General features: G+C 35.1%; 2 protein-coding genes across 2 annotated transcripts; one reads left to right on the top strand and one right to left on the bottom strand.

The window, feature by feature from the left end:
- Window positions 1-2,923: 2,923 nt before the first annotated feature.
- LOC136806208 (zinc transporter ZIP9-B-like) lies at window positions 2,924-7,717 on the bottom strand. Its single transcript, XM_067062769.1, has 8 exons — window positions 7,562-7,717; window positions 7,048-7,147; window positions 6,503-6,778; window positions 5,826-5,882; window positions 5,417-5,502; window positions 4,718-4,759; window positions 3,925-4,017; window positions 2,924-3,220 (listed from the first exon to the last, which is right to left on the bottom strand). The coding sequence occupies exons 1-8, from the start codon at window positions 7,655-7,657 to the stop codon at window positions 2,987-2,989; spliced, it is 984 nt and encodes a 327-aa protein (XP_066918870.1). The 5' UTR covers window positions 7,658-7,717; the 3' UTR covers window positions 2,924-2,986.
- A 9,498-nt stretch (window positions 7,718-17,215) lies between these two features.
- On the top strand, window positions 17,216-23,031 carry LOC136806209 (zinc finger protein-like 1 homolog). Its single transcript, XM_067062770.1, has 8 exons — window positions 17,216-17,538; window positions 19,858-19,969; window positions 20,194-20,282; window positions 20,485-20,604; window positions 21,188-21,212; window positions 21,621-21,854; window positions 22,181-22,307; window positions 22,628-23,031. Exons 1-8 carry the CDS (start codon window positions 17,437-17,439, stop codon window positions 22,857-22,859), a joined length of 1,041 nt encoding a protein of 346 aa, XP_066918871.1. The 5' UTR covers window positions 17,216-17,436; the 3' UTR covers window positions 22,860-23,031.
- Window positions 23,032-23,880: the final 849 nt, after the last annotated feature.

A 23,880-nucleotide genomic window follows, 5' to 3' on the forward strand; every position in this document is an offset into this window, starting at 1 on the left:
TTATTTGATATTTTTTAAGAAATAAAATGACAAATTTTTAGTATAAAGTAGTTTTGTAAATTTTTCCGTCTTTAGCATTTTTGTAGTTCAGTTTATAAACGTATCGACTATTATCATGACAAATACAATATATTTCTTTACTTTTACAACAGCAGAATATGAAATTCACTTTACATGACTCCAATACACGGGTTTCGAATTAAATCTGGCGCGAGAGAAAAAATCAAGTAAATAAAAGGAGCGATAAGGGGAAATGCCTTATAAAAGGTTGATAGATTTCCTTTCTTCTCTTTTGAAAGCCAGGTGTTCATTCAAAAGATGTTTTTCTATTTTAAATTCAATAAAAGAAATATGATTAAACGATTGACTTTTTATTTTAATGTTTTTTGTTTTCATAATGACCCATAAAGTCTGTCAAAATGGAAAAATGAGCTAAAATTGCTTGATACACGGCCAATTTTTGTTCTGTTTACTTGATATTTTTCGTGCAAATTTACATGGGATCAAAGCTAAAGCTAAGCAAAAATTTAATTCGAAACCCGTGTATTACTTTCTTGTTAACATGGACGAATTATGATCAAAGTAGCTTAGGTATAATGATATTATTTACTCTAGTCGAATAAATTTTCGGGAGATTTATTTCGTGCTTTCGCGAATTATTGCCTTTTCGCGACAATAGATAATCACTAGTAAGAAATTAATTACGAAATCGCGTGAGATTAATCAAATTTTCAAGATCAAATTTTGGCTCAAAACTGCTCAAAATAACCCTAAAAATTGGCTATTCGTGTCAAAAATTGGCGTTTCCAACGCCATTTTCAAATGTTATTTTGGCTGATTTTCGCCAAAATTGATTCGATTAACGAACGTTACTGAAATTTCTCTCATCGTAAACTCGTAAGCTTTTCAAGTTTTCGAAATTACAAAATAAGCCATTAATTCAATGGCCGCAAAATTATCGCAACTAACGTAACCGGTTTCTTAACCAATTTTTGGATTTATGTAGAAAATAATCAATGATTAAAAGTCCTTTCAAATGATGCATCTCATGTTGAAAAACACGTGCTGTCCATCCACTGGATACAAATTTCACTGGATTTCCATAACGATCTAATCCTTCCATTTCAATTTTCTTGAAACGTTCAACGTCGCCGGTAGTCATAGGCAGACTCAAACAACCTTCCTCAAATAAAGTTGTATCAAAATCCAAAACACGCATTTTCGGATTTACTAAAACGGTTAACGGGAAAATACGCATATCCCGTTTTTCTACTTCTCGTTGACCGTAATATTCGACTGAATTTTTATAATCTTCTTCTGCAAATTCAACAATGATCAATTTTAAATTGTACCCAACTTGAGTTGCTGCTAGTCCTTGGCCATAATTTTCTTTCATTATCTTAATCATCTTATCTACCAACGTTTGAAATTCATCCGATCGAATTTCGTCTTCAGTGACATCACGTGACGGTTTACGTAATATGACGTCATCGTGATGACGTATTCTTAAATCTTGTTCAAGCTTCAAAAGATTGCTGGAGAAACGGAAAAGCAAAGACACCATCGATTTGTTTTGATTAATCTCTATTTTCTTATTTGTTTTTTTTCCTGGAAAGTAAAAAATATAAAATTTCAAATTAGACTTTGAAGCAATAAAGTTTCAGGGGTCCGTCTCTGCTATTTTCGTGCGAAATGCCTTCCTTTTCTTACGGATTTTTATAAAAAGTTTATTATAAATCATTTTAGTTTTTCTGATCTGCCGTAAAAAAAATTGGTTCCATTAAGGTATGAATAAAATCAACGGGTATGGAAAAAAAGTAAAAAACTTAAATCTTTCTCAAGTATTCAACTATTCAACTAATTCATTAAATAGTAACTTTAAACCGAAAACATGTTTTCTTTAGTAACAAAGAAATAAATATTAGAAAATTCCCTTATATTCCTTTTCCACAGAAAAAAAAATGTAAATAAAAATCAGCAGCAAATGTATACACTAAACTATTTATTATAAAAAAAATTGGACAAATACCTTCTAGGATTTACACAATTGAGTCTAAAGCCCCAAAGGGATGAAACTCTTGGATGGAAAATTGACGTAACTTATTTCCCATCCAAAACGCGTTATCACCGTCGTTTTTACAATAACGGCAGATTTCGAAAAATATTCCGCGTATAAACGAAGAAAGCGCTAGGGTTCAATTCTTCATTCCAAAAGCAGCACAAATCTTAAGACTTTCCTTTTTCCAGCTTGAGAAAGGTGAAGATTACACTTCAATCCTTCAATGACTAGATATCAATGCTAGCATATGCAGTTCGGACATTCGACGAACATTATTTTAACGATATGGAAAAACCTGTTCATTATTATCCCAAAAACGAAAAATTCAAAATGAATCTCCAGAAAAGAATTTAAACTAAAACTTAGCAATCGAGAAGATGTTTTAAAAAGGTTTTAAAAGCTGACGAGTTTTTTAAAGGAACGGTTGTTTTTACAGTCAACCAACCATTTCTTCAGTGAAACTTAGAAACATCTAAAAATGAATACTTCTTGATAAAAATTATCAGTATGAAAAATCTACAAAAAAATAATAAAATGTACACTAAAATGAGACGGTCCGGCTGTTCTAACTTTTCTTTTTGGAATTTAGGTCCAATTTTTTACATCACAAACACCTGTAAATGCTTTGCTTTATTTTTCTTATAACTTATCAATTCTTATAACTAGAAGTTAGAAATTATCTACTTTATTAGTAGACATCCTTTGAAAACGAGACCCGTAATGATTTAATGCATCTCGAGAGCAGTTTCAATAAAAAAATTTAAACAAAGTTTGAATCAGAGAAACATCCATCGAATTAAAGCTAGCTTTTTCTAGAGAAATATCAATTTACCTATATGAAAAGTAAATTTCCAGCAACTGGGCATAAAATTAACTGTAAATCTCCTGCCAGATGTTTATCAATAAAAGTTAGACATTGAGAGTATTTCAATGTTTATGATAAAGACCCAGTATGACAGGTGTAAAAATACCTATAACCAAATAACATAATTCTTTGCGCGTTAATTTCCCATGAGTCTGTGATGAGTTATCTAATGAATTGGAAGGTTGCGATAAAAGTTCAGGTAATATATGAACGGTGGCAACGTATAGAAAAGTACCAGCAGAAAACAACATGGCAAGTCCTGTACCGTTATATGATGTAAATGTTTGTTTACCACTCTATGAAGAAAAGAAAGAAACAAATAACAAATAAATACTTTTTAGTTTAATTTTATTCCTCTTACTATTATCTCAAACTAGTTTGCATTCTGAACGTCTGAGATTATGGACAAGTAAAAGTAAATAAATATCTAATTTTAGCGAGAGATTGTGGAAGATTCTAAAACTCTGGCCAAAATTAAATTACTTGCTGCCTTCAACAAAATAAGTTCTTGCCAAAATAAAAATAATTACTGAATCGCCAAGATAAGTTCTAGTTCTAAATTACTTGCCGAAATCTTAAGTTCTTGCAAAATTTGTTTTATCTCATGAAAATTAGTTCCCTTAAGTACTCATGAAAAACCTTAAGAATTGTTTTACAAACAGAAAAGATTAGTGAAAATGAAATGCAGTAGATTCTCCATAACTCGAACGAATTCGTTGACACCATGAAAATTTTCGAATAAAATCTGTTCGAGTTCTAGAGACTCTACTGTATTACGATGCAAAGATGTTCACTACACTCCTCTGAAAGTTAACGAAGCCATTATATTAGTTTGAATTGATGCACAAATCTCCAAACTAAATCAATAGTTTTTGAACGAAGCATAAATGAAATGTGTGAAGGACGCGAGTACTTTCACAAACATAGAAACATTCAGAACCAACGACACCGTTACACTATCAATGGCGTATCCTGATAAGGTCCAAAGTGATAGACTTACTGCACTTAAACCATAGTACGTCAGCATAGAAAATATAGGCGCTGCCAGTGAAAATGCCAATAAATGTTTTCGTATCCGGTTACGTTCCATATTCTATACAAAAGAAAATTAATGTCGATGGGTATTTGATGGTTAGTTATAAAATCAACACTTAACACACTCAATTAAACATTTAATTGATAAATGGACGATATGATATTACTATAAAGTACTGGATGTCCCATAAAATACTTTCCAAAACAATACAATTGAAGATTTTAGCCTAATATTATTTCAAAACAACAAAGATAAATTCAAAAAAAGATTTTAAAGGAACATGATTTGGTCAATAAAATCAAATTGGTCCGTATTTTTGTAGGGGAAAATTTTTTTGAGGTCACTCGATTTTTTTAGTCAAAGCACTTGTTATACATTTTTGGAAAGCTAAGGGTAGGGGGTATTATCTCAAGCTAAAATTTTCATTAATTTTTGACCCTATAATTTTGGGACAAGCTGGAGTTTTTACAAGCTCTCGTTTGATTTGGTTGGTCGTTAACCTGTAATAAAACAATTTTGTTACTTTTTCTAAAGAACGCGTCATCTCTATTACTTCAAATAACCAATTAGTGAAGTCTCTTGTAAAAACTCCAGCCCATCCCATAATTTTTGCCTTAGACTGTCATATTTATAACCCAAGTTATGTTGACTCCCCTACCCCTTAGCTTTCCAAAAATGTATAACAAGTGCTTTAGCTAAAAAATCAAGCGATTTTACAAATTTCCCCCTACTATTTATCGATTGTTTGATCATTTACCTCATGAAGAAGAAAAGAAGACAATCCAAAAGCAGCCGGCGCCTGAAAATAAAGTTCGGAAAAAATGGTATCATGTGTATATCTAGTTTGTCTGTTTCTAAACGAGTTTACAAACACTTTAAAATGAAAAAATTCAATTGCCTGATTTCCCTTCATCCCTCGAAACGTTTACTGTTCCCAAAGAGACACTGGCGCTTGTCTTTGGACAAAATAATGTAACTTATTATGGAAGTAAACGTGAATTTGAAGAATCAATTCCGCATGCAAATTGAATGTTTTCTTACATAATGGTGATGATTACATCATTTTTAGTTGAGCTAGAATCTGAAAATATGTGTCTTTGTGTCCGCTAAAAACTTTGGGGCAGCCTGGAGACTTCAAAAATGGTTGGTAATTTGGTTGAAAGTTGGCACACTTGTTCCTTGGGTAAATTATCTGAGGGCGTTATTCACTTTTAGAAAATTTCTATTTTTGGGGCCTGAAGGCAAGATTTTCGCCAAAACGAGGCTAAATCTTTGGAGCAGCCTTAAGACTTTAAAAATGTTCGGATTTGGCTGTAATTTGGCACACTTGAAATTGAAGCCAGTGTGTTGCTCACGTTCGACTATATCTTAGCCCAACACAGAAATCTTATATAAAACATTCTCTATTGATATTTTGACACGCAATGACATTCAGAATAATTTAAATTATATATACTTTATGTAACATAATGGCAAAGAAAACAATCATTTCGATATCTGATCTTGTCGTCGAAGCTGCCGCTCCCAGTGCTATACCATCAGCTGTAAAAAAGAAAACATAAATGAATTACCAAAGGATTGTGTTTTATCAAGGCCTGGTTAACAGATCTTAAAATTCTAAAAAGTTCGAAAAACTCTACATAAGTTTTTCGTGTTTGGTAAAATAACTTCCACCGTTTATGGAAGCAAACATTCGATTTGCGTGAAGGATTGCCTTTACAGATTCGAACGATTGTTTTCATAATGGTGGAAACGTAACTAAACACAGGAGGAGACCGGACAAAACTATGGTCAGATACTTTCCAAATGGTAATTTGGAATTAACAAAAAAAACTTAGTAAATAGTCCAGTGAGTGAGGTTATACCAGCAGCATGTACCAAGAGCCCCAAAGTTGCAGTGGCTGACTTCCTGTTGCCACCGTCTGAAAAAAAGAAAAAAAGGCTGTGTTGTACGGAGCATACTAAATTCATTGTTTTGTTTTAATCTCTTACTAAGATGAAAATGAATTCTCAATCTGAGACGTTACACTCCAAACTTTCAATTTGGAAATATGACAGTGACGATATTTCGAAATTGAAAGTTCAGTTGAAGTGTTTTTTAAGACAGACAACGTCTCATCTTGAGAATTCTTTTTTATTTTAAAAACATTTTGTAAGTAGAGAAATCAATTGAAATATTTATAATATAAAAAAGTCACAAAACTAAACTACTACATTTAAAACTGAGCCATAACTACGCCACCACTATGGAAAGTGATATCAAGGTTAACATTTTTTACACTTTCCTAAAAGTACTAAATGAATTCAAAGTAACCAATGTGACCTTATTGCAACTCGAAATAATTAAAGTAATAATAAAAAAGTCTGACTTTCACACTTAGGGGAAAAAGGCCTGGAAAAGGCCCTAAGCCACTTTTAAGCAATTTTTAGGACCTGAAATTTTGATATTCTGAATTTGTCACTAAAAATATCCAAAAATGAAGGCAAATAAAATTTTCTGAACCTGGCTGGTTCATAGAGAATATGGCCCTTAAAAACTCACCAGAGCCACCATGTGAATGGCCACCACCAAACAGCTGATCAACCAGTAGCATGAAAATGAACCCTAAACTCAATGAAATGCCAATCATAGAATGAAGTTCCACCTCTGGTAGCCCTGGTAACCGTGAATTGAAATTCTCCCAAGCGCCACTTGGTGAATTGTTATCAATGATGAGTTGTTTTTGTTCGTTTGTTTGTTGTAACGACCTCTTCTGATGAGTGTGCGCATGCCCGTGTGCATGTGATTCGTGACCGTGGCCATGATTGTGTGGTAGGACTATTAGAGAGAATTCAAAATCTTGGATATCTAATACCGTTCTATATTTACAAATAGTTGAGCATGTGCATTAAACTGGGCTTAACTTCTTCACAGATTCTAGTTCAACTGAAGTTAAGAACGGTTGTTGGGTCGACCCCATCTTGAGTCTGAAATCTTTAGAAAATACTCATTCAACCAAAAGGGAAAAAAAATCATTGGCCTTTGTTAATTTTGTATGACAAGCTAACCTTTTTTTGAGAAAAAAGTTTGGAAAGATTGGCTAATACCTGAATCATACATAGCGTGAACACCCTCTGGAATAATGACTGATAAGGCTGTTCCAACAATTAGTCCTGCACCTCCAATTGATACACTTCTCATATTTCTCTGAAAAAGAATATAAGAAAAAAAATAAAGCGTTGGTACATAATCATTCAACAGTAACCAAATAACAATTTATTGGCAAAATAACTATATTTATTTTGGAATCTTTAAAGGATAAATAGGATACTAGTTGCATCTGGAATTGTAGATAGATCCAACAGGAGATGGATTTCTTAGATTATTAGGAAAATGAGACCATACAAGAGTTGCCATTGACCCCTCATTTTAAAGGAGTAGAAGGTTATACTACAGTATGAAAGCAGGGCAGGGGTGCATTAATAAGTGCTGGGAGTGGAACTGGTTATCATTTTTGAAAATTGGATTAAAGATAGTTGAAGGAACTTAGTCCACAAGGTTTGAGGTATAGTTCAATGTTAAAAATACTTATAAAAGATATTAAAATCAAGACTCTCTAACCTCAGTGAAAGACAATGTGAGCGGTATGCTTCCAAATATATAACAACCAATCAGCATCGAGAAGCTCAACCAAAAAAGCCTTGTCGCTGGCTCCATGTTTTTTCCTTGCAGCTCTTATCTTCTATTATAAATTTATTAATATCATTCTTATCATATTGACTATCACAAAACAAAAAAACAACCAAAAATAAGGAGTTTTTCATAATAACATCCTAATTAGCATTTTTAGACTGAAACAAAATGTACTACAGTATATGGCCCCCAAAACGGAGACGGCCCCCAAAACGGAGGTCGTCATTAAAATGAAGATTCTGACTTGTAGATTTTTGTTTATTTTGAAAGAAAGATGGTTATACTTAAAAATGAGCATGTTTTTGCTGGTTTGAGACAGATTCAAAATAACATATTTGCGTCTAAAGGAAATATTTTAACACCAAAATTAGATAAAAATTGCATATAACTCACTCTAGCTCCTTGGATATTGAAAATAAGTTATGAAAACGGGGTATAGGAACCTTTCTACACCTAATGCCGTTCAGAAAATGCAGATACATCTGTGACTTTAGATGCTGGGTAAAAGATATAGCATCTTGAAGGTCAACCAGTATTTTGGGACCCTAGAATCAGCATTGATAAAACCGAAAGTTCTAAATATGAGAAACAGCAAAAAATATTGGAATTCCATTCCTATCACCTTGAGTTAATAGTTTATAACAAAAAATTAACATTATATATAAATTTTTTCGCTGAGTCAGCAAAAACGGCAAATTCTCTCATTTTTTTGCAAAATATAGGAGAAAAATATCTTTAAAGCTTAATATTTTCAGTTTCAGTTAAGCTTTTTTTCTAAAATTTTCACAGCTTATTCCATACATGAATGGAACTATTTTCAAAAGAGATTTGTTTTCAAAAACTTGATTAAGTTGTTGTTAAATCAAAATGGTCATTTTGAAAATTTCTAAATTTTCAGTTTGGACTTTGCAATATCGAAAATCTTGAAATATTTCATTAAAATCATAAATTTTACATCCATCGGGTCGTAAATTTAAGGGGAAACACAAATATGTTCATAGTTTTTCCCCCTATTACCACTGGGCTTAATAATTTGATTTTTACTACACCTCCGTTTTGGGGGCCCCAAACCTGTATTTTGACAACCAGGGGTATACTGTAAAAATTTTATCAAACAAATTTATGCCCAAAACCCTTTAAATCACATTTCCAAACTATGGTCAAAGTTTTGTATTCATATCTTAAAGATATCTCAAGAAATCGCTAAAATTGCAAACCTCCGTTTTGGGGGCCATTAGAAAAAAGCTACCTATCTTTAAGCGATTGAAAAATATTGTTAAAATTGAAAATTTTGAAAAAGAACTTCTGGGAAATGAAGTAGAGATGTTAAAGTTTTTCATGCAGCAAAAATCTTTGTAAAACCTTTTTTCCTCTAGATTTGAGAGAAATTTTAAATTTGATCGCCGTTTTGGGGGCCACATACTGTATGAACAATTTTCCAACTTTTGTAGATAAGAAGTTTATAAAAATCGCATACATCAATGGGCTATTCCAAGAAAAAATCATACATGGGTATGGACAGAATTTTTCACCAACCTGGCCCTATTTATTTCAGGGAAATATAGGGTTAGAAACCCCTGGAATTTGAAATTTTTTGATAAAAGGACTTAAAAATAATTTTGATGTCAATCTATAAGTTTCCCCTGGAAACCTTCAATGACCCCAGAGGAAATTCTGTAAAATGAACAAAATCACCTTGAAAAATCTAAGATCAGGATTGCTAATCAGGATGTTTGTTGAACAATTAAAGACTTCAGCATTAATAAAAGAAAAATACATTAAATGCATAATTATTTTAAGTGTTAATTTTTTTCATCATCATTAATTATTCAATACTGTACGGCATCTTGATTAGCAACAGAAGTTCATAATTAATTAACATAAGTTCTTAATTAGCAAAAGAAGTTCATAGTGTATGAGGATGACTAAACAAATTTCTTTGGCATTTTAATGGAACTGATTGCAGCCAACAATTGATGAAATTCTTTATCTATTTTCTTTGTTTTATACCAAAAAGATCGCTCAGTACTGCTCTCACCTGAAAGTTTATTACTGTATATACCTATATAAGATATATTTTTCCTAGAACAGAAAAGGCTATCCAATGCTAATTTTGATATCAACTTTTTATCTCTGTCGATTGTCTGTGAGTCTTTTTTCTGAACCCTTGGTGAAAATTTTTGCCCTACTTTGAACACATTTTTTTTCAATTTTTTTATCAAAAATGGCCAATTTTATAATTCACAGGTTCTAATTTTCCCAGTTTTGCCAATAAATTGTAATAAAAGCGAAAATTGGTTCACTTTTTCATCTTCATCTTCACAAAAAATTATTTAATTAGCTTTGTTTTGCTTGATTAACGTAATATAACATTTCAAACATTTTCCAAAACACAAATAAACAAAGCTGTTGCAAGTTAAGTCTTTTGGTTTGCGTTACAAGTTACAATATTCTTTTTTCCATCTCTTAGAAAAATGGCTGATCGTGGGTAAAAATGACGTCATATGGAAATGGTCTAATGAATAATGAATCACTCCACTCCAGCATACATTAATTTCCCTCAGCCCAATAGTTGTTTTGGAGAACGCGACGGCCTATTGAATAATCACTCCACAACAGTTACCTACGCCTAGAGAACGACCATGCCAATACCCCGGACAGTCCGAGGATTTCTTGTTAAATTATGTCCGTGGATTTTTTAAACATTTATTTTGAAACTTAGTGCCCCGGACGTCCCGGGACTTGGTGCGTTGTTTGCACGCAACGTACATAAAGATAGAGAAATATGCCTTTCTGGCACTGTGATGTGCCGTACTGGCCATGTGGTGTGCTGTACTGGCCGCGGTACGTACTCAAACGGTTATGCAGTGTACATAGGTGATCATGCAGGTAACAACTGTGTTGTATTAGATAAATCAATTATGAGACGCTATCATTAAAACAATTTCTACTGCGTGCTGGAGTAAATTATTCAAAATTAAAAGAACGTTGCGTTCTCCCAAACAACTATTATATGACTGTGTGAAATCAAGTGCGTATTACTTATAGGTAATGAATCAACGGATCCTGCACTAATGTACTTCCCAGTTTTCTCAAAGGTAACGAATCGAGTGGGAATTGAACCCACGACCTCTCGCTTGCCGGGTGATTGCTCTCCCAACTGTGCTATCGATTATTATATGACGTTATCATCAAAAAACTTATGCTGAAGTAATTTTATTCTAAGAGAACTTCCTGTTCTCCCCATATAAGACTATTCTTAGTCTATCTGATATACAACCTAACCAGACCTGCCAGCTTGAGATGTCTATTTTGCGTTAGATAAAAATTTCCAAGTGAAATCCGAAATCTTAGTCGGTTTCATAGTTTCTACCCCCCTACATTTAGGGGGGGGGTCTTGGGTTTTGATGAACCAAAAGCAAGGGGGGTGTTAAAAGTTTGACTTTCCTAAGGGGGGTTGCCAGTTAAGGGGGGTCTTCTTACCTAAGGGGGGGGGTCTTCTTAGATAAGGGGGATCTTCCTTGAATTATGACTCTTGTACAATAGTTTCATATATACTGATTTTCTAAGGGGGGGTGTGAAATTTTAAATTAATTTCCTAAGGGGGGGTTAGCACTTAAGGGGGGGTCCTCTTACCTAAGGGGGGGTCTTGACCCCTCTAGAAACTATGGGTTTTCTGATTTTCCAAAATCAGAAAATCGGGGAAACTTTTTCCTAAAACTGGAATAACGGGAAAGATTTTTCTTGAAATTGAGGAAATATTTTTTTGGAAATCGAAAAATCAGGGAGTCTTTTTTGCCGAAATTCGGGAGATCGGAGAAAGTTTTTTCAAAAATCCAAAATCAATCAAGTTTTTCAAAAATTGTGTGATACAAGTATTGAAATGCATGAGTCCCACGCTTGGCAGGTCTAAATTAACCCTTACTACCTACTACGTTGTCTGCTCTGCAGGTCCTGTACTCCACCTTGTCAGATCGAAACTACTGGTGCCCTGGTTGGCAAACACGATATCACATGGCGTCCTCCAGCTTTTTGGTCCCCCCTAATATGAGCTAAAATCCCCCATCTGGCCTTTCCCCCCCACCTGTCTTTAAAATTTGTGCTCCCCCCAATTGGGAAATCCCCCTAGCCGTATTGTATAAGGGTTGCAAAGTGATGATCCAGACTCGCCTCAATTCGCAAGCTACTATAGCAAAAAAAAGACTCTCAAAATCCCAAGAAAGACAGGCTCATAAGCCTGAATGACCAAACACACCAGGAAGGTCTGTATTTATCCTATTACTCCCCCCCCCCACTAGGTAGAGGACTGAATATACCCCCTATTCGCCTTTCTCCCCCCATCAAGCTTGAAATTTTCACTTCCCCCCTGGCACCAAAATCTGATTCCCCCCCCATCTTCCTGGGGGGGGATGATCCCATGTATCATAGGGGGGAAATAAGAGACAATGCATCCTGGAGTATCTTCTATCCTGACTTTCTGACTTTCTCAAGTGTTTCTAACTGTTTTCTAAGTATTTTTCTGAAATTTGCCCATACCAGTGAAATAGGTCTCCTACCGTAAGTTGGTCTAATGTTGACACCTGTCTTCTAATTTTGACACCCTTTTTTAGAGAAAGGATTATTGGGAAGGTCGGAATCACTGATTGAAAATATTTTTCTTTGGTTAGCTATATCTTTTGACTATCAGTGCAGTGATTCTAACCTTCCCATCATGCATTCCTATCTCTAAAGAAGGGTGTCGACATTCTAGACCAACTTACGGTACCTTGGCTCGATCAACCAAATGTAAGCAACCTTGGTTTACAAACCCAGTGCCTAACCGATTGCGCCAACGAGACACGGCAGAATATCGTCATTCACAAATAGTTATAGTACTATAGACAGTGTGTAATTTACACAGACCCCTTAAAATTAACAAAAAGCTCCCAAAACCCTAATAATGATCCCTACAGAGTCCTAAGTTACCGTCAACTGCTCCAACTTGGGACTATTTTACGCAACATGGGACAGCCATTCCACCACCATTTCACCGAACCTCCAAAGTCATTTGATTTGAGTTTAATGAACCGCGTATTAAAAAATACACGATTTCTCTTTCGCAGCGAGTAGGCTTTTAAATCGAAATATGAAAAAATCCGTAGTGGAACACGCGCGAGTGTCAGGAACAAAGAAGACCAAATTAGTGGCGAAACGATGGAGCATTTGACGTCACTCGCGCGGCAAGTTACACACTCGCTATTTGTTAATCCCATTGGGCGGTAGGCGGTTAGGCGGAAGACGTTCTCTAATTCTCCATTCGGCGTCCGGTCATTTTGAATGAAAACAAAAGTTAAAAAGGGTGCGCTATCAGTGAAAGTTATCGTGACATGTTATGACAGAAAGTATGATTGATAAACTTGGAAGAGTTATCAAAACAAATTTGTTGTCAAAGAGATTTAACAATAAGTGAAAATACAGGCCAGATATCAACAAGTCCCATGTTGCGTACACTCGTCCCAAGTTGGAGCAGTTGACGGTAAGTCTCACAGGGTACGAATGCCTCTAAGAAGGCCTTGGGCCTTATATTGGGACTCTCATTTTTTTTTCTATTCAAAGAGCTAAAACTTTGATGTGTTTCAGCAAAATCTCGAATCAGCCATCCTGTAAGGGAGATAGGCAGGGAGCAGTGGCTGGTCGGGAACATCTTGGAGAAATTGATCAAGTTGTTTTTTGAAGGAATTTTAGGAACATTTGGTCATGTCACGTATTTTTCTTGGTAACACATTGAATAGTCTTGGACCGGTGTCTGAAAGGCAGCTCTTCCAAATGTTCTTGTTCAATGTATTCACTGGTTTGAGGTGGCATTTTCTTCCCAGGCGTTGGTTTGTATATGAATAAATACCGCCTTCCCCTTCACCATAGTTAAAATTTGGCACCAGTTGTTCGATTATACACCATGTATATATAATTTGGTATCTTTCGCGTCTTCTCTCGAGACTGTACATATTGAGGTGTTTGAGCTTCTCCCAATAATTCAAATTGGGTGGAAGTTGGATCCCTTTTATAAAGGATTTTTGCAGATACTCCAGTTCTTGCATCAGGGATCGCTTTGTAGGAGACCATAGCTGGGAGCAGTATTCCAGATGTTGAACTACCTATGTCTTCCAAAGAGTGATCATTACTGATTTATCTCTGGACTTAAAGGTTCTGTATATCCAGGCACTTATACCCTTGACTCTGTCAGTGATCGTTTGAATGTGCATTTCATATGACAGGTTGTTTGAGAGTAGGATACCCAGGTCTTTCACTGCACTTTTTATTTCGATTGGCTGCTGTACATCTGATTTGTAGACTGAGTGTACTTTCAATTGTTCATTTTTTCCGTATGCAATGTGTTCAAACTTTTTTTCCATTGAGCTCCATATTGTTGATGGATGTCCAGTCATAGACAATGTCTAGATCATCTTGAAGCAGACTCACATCTGCAATACAATATATTATTGCCTTCATAAAAGTCTTGTGTCGTCAGCAAAAGATGAGAGGATGGAATGTTTAATCTTTTCGTTGATGTCACTAATCATTACCAGAAACAAGAGGGGGCCCAGAACTGAGCCTTGTGGAACTCCGCTTGTAACTTTCGCTTCTCTGACAGGAACGTGTTTATGGAAACTTTTTGGTATCTCTCAGTAAGGAAGGATTGTATCCAGTTCAATAGTTGTCCTTTGATTCCATTGATTTTTAGCTTGTGTAGCAAGATTTGATGGTCCACCTTGTCAAAGGCCTTGCTGAAGTCAAGGTAGATTACATCAACATTTTCATTGTTTTGTAGGTGAGATATCAGTCTTTCTACATGAGCCAATAGTTGACTCAAGTAAGATCGCCCTGGTCTGTCTGAAACCGTGTTGTGTTGGATTGTATAGGTTGTTTTCTTCAAGGTGGGTTTGCAATTTCTCTCTGACTATTTTCTCAAATATTTTAGTGGTAATTGATGTCAGGGCAACTGGTCGATAATTCTCTGGTAAACCTTGATCTCCTTTCTTGAAGATTGGTGTAATGTGGCTTGTTTTGAGAATTTCAGGTGTGATTCCTTTGTCAAAGTTGTTTTGCCATATCATCTTAAGTGGCTTAGAAAGTGATTTCTTGCACATTTTGAAAAACTTTGCTGGCAAGCCATCTGGTCCGGCTGACGAGTTGGCTGGGATAGTGTCAATTTGTTGGATGAAATCATCTTCTGTGAAAGTAATGTGCTCAAGGGTTGAGGAGTCTTTTGTCTCATTTGAATTCAGAAAACTGTAGTCTGTTTTGGGAGTGGTAAATACTGAACAGTATTGCTTTTGTAAGATGTTTGCCATCTCTTGCGAGTCAGATGTTAATTTGTTGGTGGTTGGATTTTTCAGTGGGCCAACTTTAGGTTTAGATTTTGTGAATCTTTTTGCATAGGAGTAGAAGTATTTAGGATTGCTTTTGATTTTCAGTGAGGCATCCAGCTCTGCTTTATCGCGTTCATTTTTGTGGGATTGCTGTAGCATCAGTTCAATGTCAATTAGTTTCTGATTTGTTTTATTGGTTTTGAAATTCTTTTTGGAGAGTCTTTTACGTTTTCGGAAAGTGATATTGACTATCCGTAGATCTAACACGATTTTTTTTCCTATCCGTAATTCCGTTTTCAGGGGGTAGTGGGTCATTAACAGTTAGGTAGGGTCAGGGTTGCTAGTAACGGCTTGTCACTGTGCCGGGTGCATACTCGGCGCCTTGGGCCCCGCAGGGTTGCTAGTAACGGCTCGAATTTCAGTCAGGTTAAAAAAGGGGTACTTTTACCCATATTATAATAACATTACCCCCGTCTTTTTTGTCATTCTATAAGTATTTCCAAATTTCGTCTTCTGATGTGCGAGTGTGGCTCAACGGATAGCGTGTTGGCTTCCGAATCCGAAGGTCTTTCTTTAGTGGTGGTTCGAATCCGACCCGGTGCGACGATTTGATTGGTCGAAAAATGATTGACAGGTATCATAACTTAGTCAGAAATGAGAAACTAAGTCTCAAACAGTCAGTAGAAGCAAAGATACAGTAGAAAGATAGGAAAGGAAAAAGAGTAGAAGGAGTGTTAGATATACGGATAGTAGTTATCACCTACCTACGTTTTCTCATAAGAATACGACGATCTCTTGGAATCTTTGAAAAATTTTTTGGAGGTTTTCTCTTTGGCAAATGCTTTTTCACAATCAGAAGACATTTTTCAAGGAAGTTGGCATATTGACAATTTGGGTTAAATATAGATTTGTGTCCAGTTCTTGAGACCAATTAATGTCTGTTAATTCTTTGTTAATAATTTCCCAGTCAATTTTATCACTTTGGAAGTTGTAGAGGTCAAATTTGCTTATTAAGTTACGTTCTTCAGTTTCTCCGAATTGATTATCAAAATTCAAATGTGTTGAATCTACAACAAGATGATCTGAATAAATAGTAGGTGAGCATGTAGTAGGGACTCTCAAGCTCCAACCGTAACTGATAATAACCGACGGGGGCTAGTAGGTCTGCGGATTGAAAAATATCACTTGCAATGGGCCATTGCAGTTTTAGTCCATTACCCCCTAGTGGACGACACGGAATTTCCACAACAAAAAAACTAGACAAATTTTTGGAATTTCCTTTACAAAGTCCAAAATATCCTTCAAAACAAAATACTCGGAATTCCGATACTTTGTTTAGGCGGCAATCACAAATATCTTCGTTTCGCGTCGCCCGACCGACTCCTGAAAATTGAGTAAAATTGAGTCGGAGAGTCGGTAAATTCTTCGGACTTTTTGTTTTGATGACGTTTCCTTTGCTCAAAAATTTTATTATTGCCGATTTTTGTGAGCGATTTCTAGCGCATTCGCAGCATTTTAACTTTGTTTATCATTACACGTGCCATTATGTGTCAAAGATCACAGTGTTTAAACTTCATAATCTGAAACCACGCAAAACATACACGCGATTGGGCCTCCTGCCGCCTCAGTTAACGCCCTTTTACCTTTTACCGCCTCACAGACCAATTTTAAGAAAACCCGAAAATTTTTACTACCGACCGACCGACCAACTCACTTTTTAGATCCAACGAGGACGCGAAATGAAGATAATTGTGATTGCCGCCTTAACAAAAAATACAAATTTCCAATACTCTGTCCAAAGATTTGGGTGAAATCTCTGGAATTCTATTACCTTTTGTCTAAATAATACCAAGATTTTCGTAACAAAACTATTTTTTAAAAGTTGTGTCGTCCAAGGGGGTGACTCTTTTTTTCTGGAACAGCCCAATGCATCCTGGAGTATGATATCGTTTGCCAACCTGGTGTTCTTAAGAGAGACTTTGGCCCTTTATCATACTCTCAAGCTGCAACCCTACCTAAGTGATAGTGATCGTCAAAGCCCCCACACCCACCCCTCCTCCCCCACCCACCCACTCCCTCCCCCCCACCCCCCTCCTCCCCACACCCCCCTCCCCCCACTCCTCCCCCACCCACCCCCCCCACCCCTCCTCCCCCACCTCCACTCCTCCCCCATCTCAGTCCCTCACCTTCAACCTTGCTGGCTCCGCTCCACAACAGCTTCATGTCAAATGTGTTTGTGGGTCTTGCTCCACCACCACACACGAGCCTAAAAATGTTTTTGCTTCGCTGACCCGGAAATTTCAATGTAAACGAGCTCAAAAGTAAACAATAAGCGAGACATAACAAAGATGGTAGATTTATTTTTGAAGACGTGGTAGTGCAATTTTGCCGCATTTTGCTGAAAAAATACCAAGTTTTTACCATTCATTACATGACATTGTGAAATAAAAAAAAATGGGTGTTTGCAAGTGTAAACAAAGAAATGTTACGAATCAATTTTGTTATGGATGTCGTGTGAATGTTTGTGAATCCTGCATGATTAAAGATCATCAAAGGGTAAGGTTACTTTTACCAAGGTCATTTTAATAAAGTCAATGGGAACCTTGTTTGGCCTTTTTGTTTTCTTTCAGTTAAAATATGCCATTTTAGAGATGTAAAAATGGGTCAAAATTAGTTTGGATACTGAAAGAAAACTATTAACAAGAGATATTTAAGTTTCCCTTCAAATGATTCTTCCTTACAGCTACCAGTTTTAAATAAACACCCCTCCTTCAGGGGGAGGCGTTCGTTTTAACCAGGGGATGTCAATCGAAAATTTCGATTGTCGAACCAATCAAATATAATCGAAATCAATCGAAGTGATTGACCAAATCGATCGAAGTCAATCGAAGTGAATGATCGAAACGATCGAAGTCAATCGAAGATTTACATCTTTTTAAGATTGATTTGGTTCGATTGGCTTCGATTGATTCGGTCAATCACTTCGATTGGTTTCGATTATATTCGATTGGTGCGACAATCGAAGTTTTCGATTGACATCCTCTGGTTAGTACCGTCTGGCCTGGGTACTAATAATGACTTATAAATGCTCAAAAACTATTTTTCAAACTCAGGCGCATACTATTAACCTACCATAAAATCTCTTTAGAAAGTTCTAAAAGATTTTTAAAAGTACTGAAAAAAACACATCATAATCAATCCATCCAGCATCAACCAACCGATCGAACAATCAAAACCAATCGAAGTGATTGATCGAATAAATCGAATCCAATCAAAGACGATCAAAGATTTACATATTTTTCCCATTTTGATTGAATTCAATTGTTCGATCAATCACTTCGATTGAGTTCGATTGATTCGAACAATCACTTCGATGTACTTCGATTGAATTCGATCGATTCGACTCCAAATCGAATTCGATTGAGTTCGATTGACATCCCCTGGTTTTAAAGGGGGCGTTTATCAAAAATTTCTCCTTTTATAGGTAGGGAGGGGCATTTATTCGAAGTAATACGGTAGTCAAAATCAACTAGTCCAGAAATCAGAAAAGACAGAGTTAGAGATAGAAAATAGAGAAAAAGAGGAGATGGGCAGAATGAGAGATTGAAACTAGATCTTTCTGTGATGTGCAGACCAGCTTGGTTGAGGAATCTTGATTGGGGGCAATCACAAATATCTTTATTTCTTACATGTCCACATTCTACAGAGGCCAACTCTCACGCATTGAGCAAGCGCCTCACACAATTTTTGAAAAATTTGATTTCTCACATGTTTTCCATTTTTTGAGAAAGTTTTTGACTTTTTATGGAAAGATGTTTCCCCAAATGTTTGATTTATTTGGAGTTTGTGCTACCATTTACACCCAGCAAACAGCAAAAAAAAACCACCCTGATGTGTTTTTTCGATTTTTAAGAAAGCTTTTCCAATTTATCTTTGGAAAAAGATCCCCTGATTTCCAATTTCGGAAAATCAGAGAATCTAGATTTTGAATTTCCCCTTAAAATTTCTATCTCATACAAAATGAACATGATGAACATAAGGTCTACAAAATACCTTTATTTTTAGAAAGTTAAAGAAATTAATCATGTAGAGAAGAGAATCTGAAAATTTTACCAAGTTGAGGCACACTTTTTCTTTGGGGATGGATGGATGGAAAGACCTTTTCTTAATCACAATGGCACGTCAAATAGACATTTTTCTAATCAGGGTGTCAATTTTAATAGTTAAAAACTGCAACTTCAAAGCAATGATGAGAAAAAAATATTAGTCAAATAAATCTAATAAAATTAAATAAATACAAACTTAAAAAATTCACTACACGCTCTTTCTACAAACAATATCACTTAAACAAATGTACCTACAAGATAATGCTGAAAGACATGAGTGAAAAAAGGTCTAATTAATGAAAGGCATTTTCCTCGTCTAAAAGTTCATGACATTGCTTGACTATAGACCTTTTTGCAATATGTCATTTATGTTGAATATAGAAACTCCAACCCAGTTCAAACATAAATTATAACTTTGATATTTTGTTGTTTCCCTTCCATTCATTGAATCAAGAAGCTATCAGGATTTATGCTGAAGTTTTTCAATTATTTATTATTACATCAGATGACTTTGTGATAAGGGAAAGGTCTAACTGGATAGTGTCTACAAATCAGAAAGTTTCAACATGACTTGTTTGCATTCTGATCTAGCCAGCTAACATGATTTTGAAATCCAAACCAAAAGATTCTGCTGTTTGGAGGCCATTGCAGTTACCCCTTGCTTATTAAAGCTATCTCAAGTGATGGTACTAATTTTAAAGCCAATAGGTAATAGAAACATTATTCCATGTATCATTTACTAAAAAAAATCCTTTCTGACTTTCTTTAGTGTATCATCAAATCATATGTACATTGGCTTCAAGACAGTGATTTCAGTGCTACTTGTTCTTTATGCCTGGAGAGTATCGATAAAGGAGAAGTGATAAGGCTAACATGTTACGGTATGTATGTTTCTCCTCATTATGTTCTTTTCTGTTCTATTACAATTTGAAAGTATTAAAAAGATGAAGTTAGTGTTTTCTTTCTTTATGTATTTTTGTACATGGCTTTGCTCTTCATTGAGCAATTTGTAACATCAATTACAAATTAAACTAAAAAATTTTTGAAAAAGAAAACTATTTGAATCTCTTCAAATCTTTAATTTAATGTTTTTTCTCATCAAAAGATTTGTTTCATTGGGATTGCTTCAATGCTTGGGCATTAAAACTTCCAGAGTCAACTCCAAAGACTGGCTACACATGTCCTGACTGCAAAGTAAGGAAACTTCACGATCAATATTTTATAGCAAACTCCATTTATCTGCTCAAATAATCAAGATTAATTTAAGATTTGAAGAGGCCAAACGTCATTATTTTCAAAGCAATATTTTGTTTATGGTTTCCCATAAGAAATACTTTTCAAACAGTCAAATATAAACATAGTACATCCAAATACACTTGCTATCCTTTTTTTTCAGGCACAAATCTTTCCACCTAAAGCATTAGTTTCACCAATAGCAGACGTTTTGCGTCAAAAATTTTCAACAGTTGGATGGGGACGAAAAGGGTTAGGTCTACCACTACAAACTCATGAGCAGGTATTTTGATTAAAATCTATGCTATGTCTTTGATATTTTGCTTGTTTCTGTTGTAAGAATTTTAGTTTTTTTACCGTGGGGAATCTAGAAATAGACATTGATTTTTCTGTTTGACCAAAATTCAATCCCATAACCCTTTGCGTTTATTACACACAAAGAAAAAGTAATAACTTTCACAACTTTTGAATTAAGACGAAAAGGATTGTGGGATTGAATTTTGGTCAAATTAGAGAAGTAATAATCATGACATTTGCATTTAACAAAGGGCTATTATGTAAGTCAAAAGGATTTGAAGAATTGAAAGAAAAACTAAATTAGCAAATCAAAAAAAGTGATCTTCATCAATCTTCTTTAAAAATCATTTTCTGTATCTCAAGCCCACATCTCATCCTTGTTATGCTCAAGGCTCAAAATAACGATTTCAAGTGGGTTGCTCGGACAAAATGTCCGATCAGGGTTGCTTTAGCTTGAAAATTATGATTTTTGGGTCGGACATGAAGCTATTTGGGTCGGACAATGTCCGATGTCCGACCGTTATTTCGAGCCCTGTATGCTTAAAGATATTTTCTTTTTTTTCTTCCAGACGTCACCAAGGCCCACCACTCCAGGTATGAATTATCCTGTGTTTTGATTGTAATATCTGTAGTTCTTGATTTTAACAATATTCAATTTCATAAAGGATGTGATAGTGTTGTCTGCCTTCTTGTCTTGTCTGGTTTTTGGAGATATTTGTCATTTTTATTATAATTATGTCAAGCTTTTATGATATATTTCCTGGTTGAACATACTAGAATTTTTATAGATTTACTATCGTTTAGCTCCAAAAGTTTCCTTAATTCCTAAGATTTCCATATATTTTTCCTAAGGGGAAAATCCAAAGTTCTAATTTGGCTTTTGAGCTCCACATCACACCTTTCGTATTTGGTATGAAAAGAAAGGGGTGATGTTTTTAATTGATTCCAATTCCAAAACCCTTAATAATACTTTCTAACATACACATTTCCTAATTATTTCAGTATTAAGTGATACGCATCAACAAGTATCATCCACACCTAAATCAAGTTACAAACCGTTAGCGTCTGTCACTCCTTTCGTACCTCTATCCAACAAACAGCAACAGAAAATCGAACAACATAATGCATATCAAACACAACAAAACCTTTCAAATACACAACAACATCAACAAACACATGATACAAAACCATCGCAACAATCATCTATGTTTAGTAGAGATAAATACCCGACTGAAGGTATACAACATTTATGCATTGCATCATTCATTTTCACATTAGATAAGGCTGTTTGTCGTCAAAATTTCCGTCAGAGTGTCCAGTTGTTGACTTCTAAAATCAAAATCGTGTTTTTGGTTTAATTTAGATTTTCGAACGTTTAAAATTTGAAACAAATTCTATTTTGAGAAATCCCTCAAAAGGGACGTTATTAACGGACGCACATTACTTTTGCTTCAATTAATCCCATTGCCTAGGAAATGGAGTAGCGACCAGTGTTTATTAGATTAATTCATATTTATTCGATGGATTCATATTCGTTTTCACATTTTTCTATTCACTCGTAGGCACGTTATCACGGAAACAAGCACCAACGACACGATACGAAGAATCTAAAATCAATTTATCGTTTGATCACGATGAAAATAAATATAAACGAAAAGGTTTCATGCATTGGCTCTCTAACATGATGAGGTGAATTATGTTTTTAGTATTTTTTTACAATTCCAATTTGTTAATTACAAAATGTATTTCTTTGAAGGCTAGGTTTCTGCTTTGCCTCTGATCAAATAGTGTAAGTGAAACTGTCTGACTCGATTCTATGATTTATTTCAAACAAAAAACTGATAAGTTTCTATTGATCTCCGTCTTTGATATTGGATTTTTGTTCAAAGAGACTTTTAAGGTTTTGCCAATCGTAGGAAACCATTGCAACAATATTTTTGGATCTAAGAGATAAGGTCATTTTGATGGTGGCGTGAAGGTAATGAAAATTTTTTTCTCCTGTCTTTCAGGTTATGGAAAAAGCCAGGCGAAATAAAGAAAGAAGCCAATATGACGTATAAACGAGTATTCATCGCTTTAGTGTTATTTACATTGATCTTTATGACTGTTATTTATTTCATGTCTGCCCTGGGTGGAAGGGTCGCTGAAAATGACCCATTGTTAGATCCAGACCTCAACAGATTTGTAAAAGTTGGTAATAATCATATTGGTGGCGTAGGCGGTCAAGATTTAACGATGTGAAATGGTTGTTTTTGATTTCTTGGATTTTTGTTACCCTGATAGAGCACTTCGTTGAGCGGTTCATTTCATGACCAAATATAGCCGATTCGCACACGCACGCAAATGAAACGTCACCATTTTCTGGTGTGGAAATTTAAATGGAATCTGGAAATATAATTTGATTAAAAACATTGTTTTACAGACGTGTTCGATTGGCTTGAAAAGACGATATTATAAAGGATAGGATTATTTGATTAAAGTTTACAACTTAAAGGAAGAAATTTTGGTGGGTACTCTTAGGTTCCAAATATAAAGGTTCTATATATAGGTTATATATAGGTTCCTGTTATACATGGTATAAATTCTTGCTGGGAGATCCGCCGAATCTGTCGAATTTTCTTTTTCCGCCAAAATTTCGTCCTTTAAAATAGATGAACATCTTCTTTTGAATCCCTTGACGTGGATCAATTCTCATTCTTTATTTTTGTTGAATAATATCAAATTTATGAAGTTTTAGTTCTATAGAGAGATAGATTTATTTGGATTTATACGATATTAAATCTATTTATAGTGGTAGCTAGGAAGGAGGTTTGCAAATTAACGACGGAAAGAATTGCCAAACGACTAGCAAAGTGCAGGGTCATTTGTGCCTTACAACCAAAAAACTCGCTAAAATAAGATGATAATTGCACCGCCTTTGTACCTACGACTGTGTGAATTTTGTTTTGGAAATGGTCCAAATTTTGATAATTGTTGTACAGTAAAATATAAACTATAGAATTCGAGATAATCTTATCGGTGATTTATTTTTGATACTAATAAAGTGTTCAAAATGACAAAATTAATTTAACTAACCTCATTTTCGCATCCACTTTGGAATTTCTTTTACCCTTCCCCAATGACCTGATGGTCTTTTTGGCGGGCAGGGATATGACCATAAAAGTTAAATTCAAAAAGTAGATGGTAAATCAGCTGTTTTTATGGTAGGAATTTGAAACTCTATTGTTTACAGCTGTAAAGACAAGCTTGGATTCTCATTAAA

This window comes from Clytia hemisphaerica, unplaced genomic scaffold (assembly GCF_902728285.1).
Source record: "Clytia hemisphaerica strain Z4C2 unplaced genomic scaffold, Clytia hemisphaerica genome assembly, whole genome shotgun sequence".
NCBI classification, from domain to species: Eukaryota; Metazoa; Cnidaria; class Hydrozoa; order Leptothecata; family Clytiidae; genus Clytia; species Clytia hemisphaerica.

Coding starts and splice junctions, on each gene's coding strand:
- LOC136806208 (XM_067062769.1), bottom strand. CDS start 7,657: ATGGAGCCAGCGACAAGGCTTTTTTGGTTGAGCTTCTCGATGCTGATT. Junction 5,503..5,825: donor GCTCTTGGTACATGCTGCTG/GTATAACCTCAC, acceptor TCTTTTTTACAG/CTGATGGTATAGCACTGGGA. Junction 4,018..4,717: donor CTTCTTTTCTTCTTCATGAG/GTAAATGATCAA, acceptor TCTTTTGTATAG/AATATGGAACGTAACCGGAT.
- LOC136806209 (XM_067062770.1), top strand. CDS start 17,437: ATGGGTGTTTGCAAGTGTAAACAAAGAAATGTTACGAATCAATTTTGT. Junction 17,539..19,857: donor TGATTAAAGATCATCAAAGG/GTAAGGTTACTT, acceptor GACTTTCTTTAG/TGTATCATCAAATCATATGT. Junction 19,970..20,193: donor GATAAGGCTAACATGTTACG/GTATGTATGTTT, acceptor TCTCATCAAAAG/ATTTGTTTCATTGGGATTGC.